Here is an 11645-nt window from a genome sequence, read left to right on the forward strand (position 1 = left end):
TCATTATATAGTGACCAACACTGGGTAGGCACAGGTTTTATTTTTATTTATGTTTGGAATATGCAGATGCATAACAAATCAAGAGGCACATTTGGCTTTATTTTGGAAACGTAGCTTCATGACAGAATAGTTTGATGTGGGTTAATGTGCTTAAACCACATCATAATAATAAAACTGTTCAAAGTTTGAATGAGCTGCTGCAAACATAGTGTGTGGCTAAACTGTTATATCAAAATTAAACGCCTTTGAGTCTTCTATACAAATCGGTACAAACAGATGTTGTTTGATGGAGGCAAACGACCTCTGTTTTATTGCCTCAGCTGCGCACCAGGGATGGGCATTTCAAGCAGAAGTAGTTTTCAAATTCACAGCAAATATTTTATAATAGCACCCCACCCAATTGCTCCCAAATGCAATGTGCGGGTTTGTGACAGGGTGGGCTTATTGCTCTTTAACAGCTGCTGTGTTCCTTCACAGGCCAGAAGACGATGACTTTGACATTGAAGAGGAGATGCGCAAACTTACCCCTAAGCCGTCCAACCAGCCGGAGCTGGAGCCCCGCAGCAGGAGAGGTTTGATTGGAGACCCCAGCGTGTCCGTCATCCCTGAGGGTGGAGGCCCTGGAGACAGCGAGGAGGAGTCGGACTCAGATGGCCCCATCCTGTACAGAGAAGACGAAGAAAGTGATGAAGACGAGGAAGGCCCTCCAAGTAAGTTCCACTTGTAAAGTGACATTTAAAAATCCCACTTATCTTTAAGTACATTAAGATGAATAGAAAATAGTTTTCACCTCAGCTCACAGCCAAATTAGTGTCTCTCATTTCAGGAAATTGTTTTCAATAAAAGTAAAGGATGTGATATGTAATACTTAAAATATCAGTGTAATGGGAAATACTTCCTAAAGCACTGACATCTTAAAGCTGTCAGGTTTATGGTTTCAATGTTCCTCAAGCATAATAACTGAAAACATTCAAAGTAGAGCTGGGCGATATGAGATTATTTTTCATATCACGATATGTTTTTTTCATTTCAGGCGATAACGATATCTATCACGATATAAGCCAAATAACTATATTTGTAAGATTTAAATGTGCCGTTGCTCACAAGTAAAATGTGAAATAATCAGCAGCTTGTTTTTATTTAAATATTTATTTCCCATAATAAGTTCAACAGGGTAGATGTACTTAAGGAACATGAGACTTTTTCAGATAAATAAAGGCAAATATTGCAAACTACACAAAAGGCAGCCGCTAAAGCGTTTAAGTTTCAAAATAGAACAAACGAAACAGACTAAATTGTCAATTCCACTTAGAAACAAAATATTAATTCTAAAAATAAATCTTAGTTTGTTTTACAGAAGATCAGACAAAACTGACTAACTTTTGTCAATATCAAATAAACTGAGAACTAAAAGGAAATTCTCAATCTCTCCTTGTTGTATAGCTTAGCTTTTCAAACAGTTTTAACAGTTACTTTAGTCTGACAAAAGCCGAATGACGAATTAGCGCTTCCAGTCAGAGACTGAGGCTACGTCCACACGTACACGGGTATTTTTGAAAACGGAGATTTTCCATTTTCGTTTTAAAAAATAATCCCGTCCACACATAAAGGCAGAAATGAAGGAAAACGCTGCTATGAACATGCCAAAGCAGCAGGTGGCGCTAGATTCCTAACCGTGCAGAAATGTTGGCCAATCAGAAGTCTAGAAGCCTCGGTGGGAAAAAGTAAACAAAGCTGGGGCATAGAAGCAGAACCGAGTCGTATGTGTGGAGGGACAGTAACTGTGTGTAAGCATTTAAACACTGCAGAGAGTAGAATTAACAGTAACAGTATTGTAGAAATTCATTTCACCGAAACAATAACGTGGCGCACAGTGTGACGCATGCACCAGTTTATTGTATTTCCAGACTTGCTTTCGGCACAATTTACAGTGCACGCTACTCTGTTTTTTGTCAGACTTGAAATAGCCGAAATACCTTCACACTACGGAACTTCTATGGCTCTTCCGTTTGACAATCTCTCCGGCATTGGAACCATCATCTGTTTTCTCTTCGGTCACGCTCGGTTGATTTTTCTAGTCGGCACACTCATTTCCTCCATTACGCGCTGGCTGCTTCCCAAACAAACACACGTGCGGCTTGGCACTTGTGCTGTACGTAACAAGTCACGCGACGTGACGCTGCGGCTGTGATTGGTTCGGCTCTGCGCTACTTAATTTGGATTGGCTGACCTTTTTTTTTTTTTTTTTTTTTAAGAGGACAAGAGCGGCGAGGTCTATCGCGATAGCTTAATTTCTCTATCGAGTAAAAGTTATATCGCGATACATATCGTTATCGTTCTATCGCCCAGCTCTAATTCAAAGTGATGGAAGACTGTGGGTCTCCTAATTTACATAAGACTGTCAATAACCGATCTGCCAGTTTCTTTCCTCGTGATGCTCTGTTCTTTGGGAAAAAATTGTCTCACTTTGTAGATTTTTCTGGACACCACCTGCCAGAGGCCTAAAGGGCAGTTCATTATTTTTACTTTCTACGGGCAACAACAATTCTAAAGACATCAAGACTTTGAAAAATCATAAGAAGAAAGTGTACATGAAGCAAAGTCTCTGTCTTTTTTTCCTTTAATATTCTCTTCTGAATGCTTTGCTTTGCACACAGTTTATTCTAGTGGTCTTCAAGGACTTTTTACATACACGGAGCTGTGATTGGCTGCTTTGCTTTCACTCTAACTCACCACACCAGCACAGTTTCCTGCTTTAAAAATAATGATGATCTCATTAAGGTCAAACCAGCTATTAAATGTGGTTAGATGTTTCCTTGAATTCTGAATAAATTTTCCACGGCTTCTCCATCTATCCACTGTGTTAACCACACACGGTTACCATCCAGTTATTTTTTTTTTTTCCTCTTAAAAAAAAAAAGAAGCTACAACTATAACCAGAATTCCCGCATTCTTACTCATTAGTCCATATTTCTAGTTGTCAGATGTCCTGAGGTGTCTCTGCTGCTTTTGCTTTTCCTCTAAAGACAGCTTCAACCTTGACTGTATTTGAGGAAACATGAAGAAGTTACTGGATTTTTCTTCATGTCTTACCAATAACAGATGGACCAATAACAGTTTTCTTCACTGATTCAGATTCCTCAGATTTCTTTTCTTTCTTTTTTGGGGGGAAAATCATAGTTTTGTCGATTCAGATTTTCTCTCTAAGAACTTTGACTGACAGAATGTTAAAAAAAAAAAAAATAAATAAATAAATAAATAAATAAATAAATAAATAAATATATATATATATATATATATATATATATATATATATATATATATATATATATATATATATATATATATATATTTATTGACAATAAAAAATATGATTAATTGTAAAAACTGAAAAAAATCATCTGTTGCTTGCAGAGATTTCCAGCATGTTCATAAATTCACCAGGTAATTGGAAATGAATCCTTTTATCTTTTTGGGGAAACTGGTCTCCATAATTTTCCTTGAAACTGCTTTGATCCTTTTGCTTCTCACACCGAGGATACTGGCTCTGAGCTCTTACTAACTATAGCTTTAAGCACTTGGTCTTTATTAGCTTCTTTGAAATGTCCATGTTCAGCTGTGTAAAGATGATGCAGGTGTAGGCATGTTGTTGGATGTATAAACATGCCTCTTGTGTGTAACAGGTGGGCTGGCGAGTCGAGTGAAGAGGAAGGACACGCTGGCGCTGAAACTGGAGCGACAAGAGCGAGAGAAGGAGACTCAGGATAACAATGATGGCATGAGCTGGAACAATAAGGAGCAGTGGGAGGAACTGAGGAACAAGATCGGGACCACACTGACACGGTAAAGTTTTTTTTTTTAGGCACCGAGAGTAAAGTTAAGACAGTTTTGGGGAAAAAATGGGGCCTGAATAGTTTTATTTTTTAGTTGGCTTCACATTAACATGCAGCAAACTCAAAAAAGTAGAGTGAGATCGATATCTGCAGCACTTCACTTTCTTCTTCAAAACACACCCTCTCTCACTTTCCTGTCTACTCTTCACTATTTATCTAATGAAGCCAAAGAAAAATATGCTCCGTCTGAAATATTGTCTTCCCTCAGGCGGCTGAGTCAGAGACCCACAGCAAAAGAGCTGGAGCAGAGGAACATCCTTCCAGGTGAGCCTCTTCCTCCATTTCTTGCTCTCTCCATCCTTCACATCTCCATTCAGCTGTGTGTTTACTCGCATCTCATTCGTCTGCGCTGTAATGTTAAGAAGCCCACTTTCTATTTTCTCATCTTTGAAATCAATAGAGAGCATTAGTCATTCACTCATCTGTAAAATGTTTTTCCTTTTTGCCTCAGGCACCACGGGTGTCACTAAACACACAGCAGTCTGGACATTATTGGGTCTGAGAGCACTTCATTACAAGTTTGTGTGTGACTTGAATAAATACACCAGTGCACGTTAGAGAGCCTGAATCAGTTATTTATCCAATGTTCCTTTAGGCTCTTCAACTCGGCACGTCTGCTTGTTGTCCATATTGATGTTGAGTCTAAATTACTCATTGCCTTCCAGACATGGCAGCAAACACGTGCGATTAATGAGTCACAGCCACTACATTTACTATATCAAGTCCATCTGTCTCGTGGTCAGTCACCAGGCAGCTCTGTCAGTGCTGCTGCTCTGCTTTAGTTAAGAGACTGTCGGAGGTATTCAAATTCAGGCCTCACAGCAGACACTGAACTTATTAAGGACCTCGGGTTGCTGCCGCATGTGATGGAAATAAATTAAATTCTGATTTGTATTTATGTTTTTCCCCTCTGTTTACTTCACAAAAATAACATTTTGCGTTCAGTTCAGATGAAAATGTAGATGGAGCATTGCTGTCCTGTCTGTTATCATTCTGTGGTTGATGCCTTCTCCTGTGTAGTTCCTGAATCTCTGGGCTGCAGTACAAATTTGAACAAGCTTACCAAGGGCTGTGTACAAATCCCCACTCTTTGTTTAGAATTTAATACAATCTGTCCTCGTTATCCAGAATCTGTGCGGTGGGAGAGAAATCGCATGCAGTAGTGAAGTAACTGAAACGTGTGCAGTATAGCTGCACAGCACAATTCCAGAAGCTGTACACAGTGTGTTATTCCTTTTAACCATTAACCTGAAATCAAAGTGATGGACTTTCAACTGCTGGTGCTGGAAAACCAATGTTCTGTAACCAGTATACATACTGGTATTTGTTGATTTAAAAAAAAAAATAATAATAATAATTTCAGACAAACGAAACAAACTGAGATATTTATGAGTCCTTAACTACGATAAGATGATACTGCAGTTTAAAATAATCTGCTCTTATTGTCACAAGTTTACAAGTAAATACTTGTTTCCACTCTGCTCGGATCAGAGGCCTGTACTGTGAAGCAACGTCAGTATTCCTAGGGTATCTTTTTGTTATCTAGATTCACTCTTATGTTGGCGAGCTGCAGCACTCACAGGAGTCCTGTCCTGTGGAAGACGAGCTATAGGATCCGTGAAAGATTGGTCAGATGCTACCATCACCACGGCTTCATGCGAACGTGTAGGGGAAACCCTGGGTTAACCTCTGTGTGACTGCTTGTCCTGATCGCCACTGTTAGCTTAAATGAACCCAGAGAGTGGAACGATGCCCGGAGCCTAGTGAACTCAGTACAGGCCCAAACCTGTGGTGGTTGTTCCCAACAGGGATGTTGTAGAGTGAGTGCCCTCTGATGGACAAACTGCCTCAAGTATTTCAACACTTCTATATTTTTTGCCTGAATTAACAAATATATAACCCAGGTTTCTGAAATAAGAAACCATTGCTTACATGTTAAAACACAAGAACGGAAAGTTCAAAACTATGAGGAGCAGATTATCTGTGGTAGATCACTGATGCAGCATCACTGTGATGCTGAGTGCGATTCCAGGTTTAATACTTCTCAGAATCTGTCAGCAAGTTTGCAAGGATTCATTCTGCCCCGCTGCAGCTCACTTGTCCTCAGATGACTCTACAGAACTGATGCTCCTCAGCGTGCTAAAAACAATGCAGTGCCTTGTGCAGAGCCAGGCAGTGATTAAAGATTCCAGTGAGGGCAGCGTGCCGACAGCAGCTCAGGTGAAATCTATCTGTAGTGTTTCCCTATCTCATGGAATGTGCTCTCCTCCCCACAGCCAAGAACGAAGTGGACCGACGGCTGGAGAGAAGCGAGATCAAGCGGAGGCTCACCAGAAAGGTTAGGATACAATAAAGTGACTTTATCTTTAATGTGAGAGCTTGTTTCTGTTGCTGCTGTTGTTGTGAACAAGAAACTGACAGCAGCCTTGTCCATTCTACCATCAGCTGTCTCAGAGACCCACAGTGGCCGAGCTTCAAGCCAGGAAGATCCTGCGTTTCCATGAGTACGTCGAAAGCACCCACGCTGAGGACTACGATCGCAGAGCAGACAAGCCGTGGACGAAGCTAACACCTGCTGATAAGGTGAGAGACTTCACCTTCTAACGCATCTCTTTATCGTGACAGGCCTCCTGTGGTTTGGAGCTTCTCAGCAGTGGGTAGCTTAAACATTGCAAGTATTTTACCACTCTGAGGATTTGCATTCCAAGCAGATTTGGTAACAAAGAAGGATCCCTGGAATGCAGCACAGGTACTGCATAATGGCTGGGTTTAGACTTACCAGGTGAATTACCGAGCCAAGTGAAGCGTGTTAGGGAGAGAGGGGAAACTGGAATATGGCATGATATCAAATACAGATTGAGTTTGTTCGAAAAGTGTGTGTGTGTGTGTGTGTGTGTGTGTGTGTGTGTGTGTTGTTTGTGGATCATTAAGAGTTGAGGAATCATCAAAATACATGAAGCTTTGATCCGTTGCTGCCTTTCTTCTCCTGTGCTCTACTGTAAACGGATAAAAGCCGTTCCCACTGAAGCGCTCTCTCTTTCATGTCTCCTCCTCTTCTCAGGCTGCTATCCGCAAGGAGCTCAACGAATTCAAGAGTTCAGAGATGGAGGTCCACGAAGAGAGCAGGATCTATACCCGGTCAGGCTCACATATAGCTCTCATTAAACATTCATCCCAGCTGTTTTTCAGCTTTATTCAGCACATCAATTCTTTATGTACTATTTGCTATTTTTGAGTGTAGCGTCTAGACTGACCTCTTGACTTTTCCTCTCTTTCCTCCAGGTTTCATCGGCCTTAGTTCTCCGTGCCGACCAGTATAGCACTTAAACTGGGGGGAACGAGGCAGTACAAACTGAATATGTGGTCCCCTTTGGTCCATTTTATGTATATATATATATATATATATCTTTTTTTAAAATCCATGCCTGCTAACCTGCTGAAGACGGCGTCACTAAATGGAACAAGGACTTAAGGAGCCACACATCTGTTCACCCACAGTGAGGTCTAAGGCAGATCTGACACTGTGGAATTCAGGAAAGGAGGAGTTTGTCGGTGCATCCATGTTGGAGGCGCACGGTGCCAACACTAAAAAGGGCGAGCGCCACGTGCGAACATCCCCGTTGTATTGGGGACTCAGACACTGACCTTGAAGGGGGTAAATCTCTTCCCGATGCCTTCATGAATATATTCTCCCTTTCTTCCAGAACAGAAAGACTGTGCACACAAAGCGGTTCATATTAGCACTGTTGATGGTACCACTAAACTGACTAGTTTAAAAACTGTTTATTTGAGTGTACCCAAAGGTGCCACACAGCACCTGCCTTACTACTGAAATCATCGAAGACCTAAAATAATGAAAGGCTCAGACAAAATGTGAAAGACTTATTTACAACTGAGTCGTCACTTTGTTTGAATCAACAACATATTGATACTTACTGACAGTGACACATAATATCCTAATGTGTGCATTTTACTGTACTTTGCTGATCATGTAGTTGATTCTCATGGGACATATCCCTAGATCATTTTTTAATAAGGCACCTTATGTTCCTTAATCAGGTATATCGAAAACTATAAAGTTTTTGAACCTCTAATTAAACTATGTCTATAACTGAATTATTCACAGCATGAAAATGTACATATTTTTATTTTCCTGGCTGTTTTATGGTACTTTGTATATGCCATAGGTGGCTGCTATTGTATAGATCAATCGTGTAGATTTGATTTACTTTGTATTGTAAACTACTGACATGTTTTAATTCTAAAGTATTTCTCAGATATTATCTCCTAGTAGTAATGGTACTTTTTTTTTTTTTTTTTTTTTTTTTGATACAGAGACCATTAAACTGTTTTCCAACAACACTGAATAACTGTACAATCCGCTCAGAAAATAAAATGTGATTTGTCATGCAGTCCAGTGAGATTATTTAAGTCTCTTCATGCCTCTGTCTGCTGATGACATGGATGCAAATAAAGCAGAAATGTGTGAATGGGAGGGATATAGCCTTTTAAAATGACCAGATGAGGGCAGTGTTATAAAGATGTGCTATATAAATAAGTCACCACCATCTGAGCCTAAAGACAACAGACAGTTAAGCCATGATTAGAATATTTTCTTCCCTCCATGTAGTGGATCTGTCTTTAGAAAAGTGCAGCTGATGTCTCTTTGACAAAACACAATTATTTGTCTCTCTAACCCGTGATAACACCTGTGATAGCAGTTTGTAGTAAATGGACAGTCACAGTAGCGGCTCTATTCTACAGTAGAAATACTGAGTGATTGTCAGAGTGAACTGACAGTAAAAATCTCGTTTCCAACAAAAACAGCAGTATATCCTACTTAACAGTAAAATGTTTTCATGTACACAGGATACACTGATCAGACATAACATTATGGCAGGTGAAGTGAATTACACTGATTTTCTCTTCATCATGGCACCCGTTAGTGGGTGGGATATATTAGGGAGGAAGTGACGTGCAGGAAACATGAGCGGGCGTAAGGATTTTGGCGAGTTTGACATGGGCCAAGTTGTGTGACATCACAGTTTATTGTGTATGGAGCTGCAGACCTTTCAACACCGAAAGCACCGACATTGGGCATGTTTACATCAGAACTGGACCATGGAGCAATGGAAGAAGGTGCCCTGGTCTGATTAATCATGTTTTCTTGTAAGTGGATGGCCAGGTCCATGTGTATCCCTTATCAATGGAAAACCTGGCACCAGGATACACTATGGGAAGAAGGCAAGCCAACAGTGGCAGTGTGATGCTTTCAGCAATGTTCTGCTGGGATCCTGCCATCCATGTTGATGTTGCTTTGATATAGGTGATACAGTATTATGAGGTCTTTAAGGTAAGATGAGGGCTGATTATTCAAGACTTTGTCTGTGAGGAGAATGATTTTAATTTAACAGGGAGCAAATGAAGAGAAGCCAATATGGGAGGAACATGCCCTCTATTTTCAGTCCCTTTCAAAAAGAGAAACATACTTATTCCATATTGAGTTATTTTCTCAGCAGAAGATGATGTTACTGTTGTTATAAGTTAAAAGAAAAAAAATCTTTCTTCCAGAAAACCACATTATTGTCACACATTCTTTGATCATGACTGCACAGAATTGGGATTGAAAGTGCAAAGTCATTTAATGTATACAATATTCAGTATGCCTGAATTTGTAAAGTTGCAGTTAACTGAGTTCTTGATTTGCTGACAGAAGACTCAGGCCAGACATAACCAATCATTTCAATATATCTTTCACATACGGCCCTATGAAACCATAGCTATCGCCCCCTGGTGGCCATAGTAAACTGTGTCGTGTTGGTGTTAAGGCATTCAACTTGTATTAGCTGTTGGATACCAGTGCTGCTGCTCTATGATTTGATCACTCAGCACAAAAATGTAATTGTCATTTGCTGATTTGGTATTACGTTGAGTTTGTATTTGCTGTCACTGCCACAGAGAGTGATGCTGCCACTGAGTCTCACACCCTGGCTAGTAGCAATGTCTTGCTTTTGTGAGGGAAGGCTAACCTTTAATCAGCAGTAGCTAAAAATCTTCAGGTTCAGTTTACTGTTCCACTCTCAACACTGCCACAGCATTTATTTATTTTTATTCCCAGAGCAACAATTTACAGACAAAAAAGTTCCAGAATGTCATTCTACACCGAGCCGGCAAACAGCACACTGAAAGAGTTAAAGACTAGCTGTTGAGAACATTGTGGAGCACTTATAGGTAAAATTTCTGTGCACATAAGAATTTGATAAAACAAACAGTTTGATCACCTGCTAACTCAAAGCATTCTTTTTCATTTTAGAGGCAGCTGGTTCGATGAACACCGCACAAGATAGAGCTGAAAGTTCTTTATCAGTTAGTAAGTGCCTCTGTGTGCTTTGACACAGATCAGAATATGTCATAGCACGGGGACAACGAGTCACCCTGTGGGTTTGATAAGGAGTCTGCAGTCCTTTGCAGGAGGACTTCAATAAATCCTCTAAAGACATTAGCCTTGAGCGTGTGGGTCCTTATCAATACGCTGTCATCAGTAAATTGCTTAGCTAGTTACCACAACGTCAACCTTTGTGCACACTTTGACGCCATGGCAAATAGAGTGTGCATGCATAGGACTAATTAATCTGCTGACATCTTGGCCAGAGGTCAGAGAAGAACCACAGCAGTATACTGTTGTTGTTGTTTTTTTTTTATACAGCCATTATCTGTTTTCTAGCTTCATGGGATGGCAATGACTCGTCTATGAAGCACTGATGTTCCCCAAAGCACAGCCAATCTCAAATCTTCACTGTACTCAAAATGAAGGAAAAAGTTATGTCTTTGCTTGAAAATTTTATTCAAAAAACATAAACAACACAGGCTGTTGGTTATAAACAGCTAATGCTACCCAGTCATAATGCCAATGCTGTGGTTGGCTTTGACATGTCATTATCATAATTCAAGCCAATCTTGTCCAGTTGTATGTGGCACTAATATTAATAATAAAGTAATAATAATAGTACAGTCCAATGACACACTATTGGCTGACACAGCATTTTGGAAACCCAGAGCTACAGAAAAGTTATATTTACCATTTAGTAAGTATGAATATTTAATGACATCTATTTTGCTTATCACAGTCTATTATAACTGACTCCACTTTCCCTATAGAAAATAATAAAGTGAGAAAATGGGTTTTATTTATATATTATTTCTTTATTTACATATTTATTTATAAATATACATAATCACTGTAAATGGAGAAAACTGTAGGAAGCAAAAATAATGTATCTTGCAGCTGCTGTATTTCTGAATAAATAACATTACATTTTAAATGAGAAGGTTTGTTTTCAATCTTTATATTATGATGATTATGACAATTCTACCTGAAACTGGTGTAAAGCATTTTCCATATATTAGACTGGATAGCCTTTATTGTCTACCTATCTATGAAGGGAGACAAACTCTGCTTTGTTTTTCAGAAAACAGTGAATACATAATCAGCTGGAGTGCTGGCAACTGTTTATTGCTGAGTTGTGATGCGTTCATCTAGACTTGGAGGGAGAATGAGCTGAACCTGTCCTCCTCCTGGATGATGCTAAACATGGCTGCTGCAGGGACTATGAAAATTAGATGTCCAGTTTGTCTTCCTGGGGACCAGTCGAGGCACTGAGTTATTTTGGCAAGCAGCAACATTTAGACGAAGGGACAAGTCATAATCTAACCACAGTCCTAGTGCATCAATGTCATCTGGTTGGAATTAGT

The 11645-nt window shown here is 39.8% G+C and overlaps 1 protein-coding gene across 2 annotated transcripts in view; it reads left to right on the forward strand.

Annotated features, from left to right (window-relative positions):
• phactr4a (phosphatase and actin regulator 4a) overlaps positions 1-7926 on the forward strand; it is a 37404-nt gene extending 29478 nt beyond the window's left edge. For both annotated transcript variants that reach the window (XM_085345979.1, XM_085345978.1), the window contains 7 exons: positions 478-710; positions 3684-3843; positions 4102-4157; positions 6170-6231; positions 6339-6476; positions 6955-7031; positions 7176-7926. In XM_085345979.1, the coding sequence (XP_085202105.1) occupies positions 478-710; positions 3684-3843; positions 4102-4157; positions 6170-6231; positions 6339-6476; positions 6955-7031; positions 7176-7191 (742 nt within the window). In that variant the 3' untranslated portion in view covers positions 7192-7926. The remainder of the gene's footprint in view (positions 1-477; positions 711-3683; positions 3844-4101; positions 4158-6169; positions 6232-6338; positions 6477-6954; positions 7032-7175) is intronic.
• Positions 7927-11645: the final 3719 nt, after the last annotated feature.

This window comes from Diplotaxodon limnothrissa, linkage group LG22 (genome assembly GCF_057381915.1).
Source record: "Diplotaxodon limnothrissa isolate DT_005_m linkage group LG22, D_limnothrissa_male_GT1.1, whole genome shotgun sequence".
Classification (NCBI taxonomy): Eukaryota; Metazoa; Chordata; class Actinopteri; order Cichliformes; family Cichlidae; genus Diplotaxodon; species Diplotaxodon limnothrissa.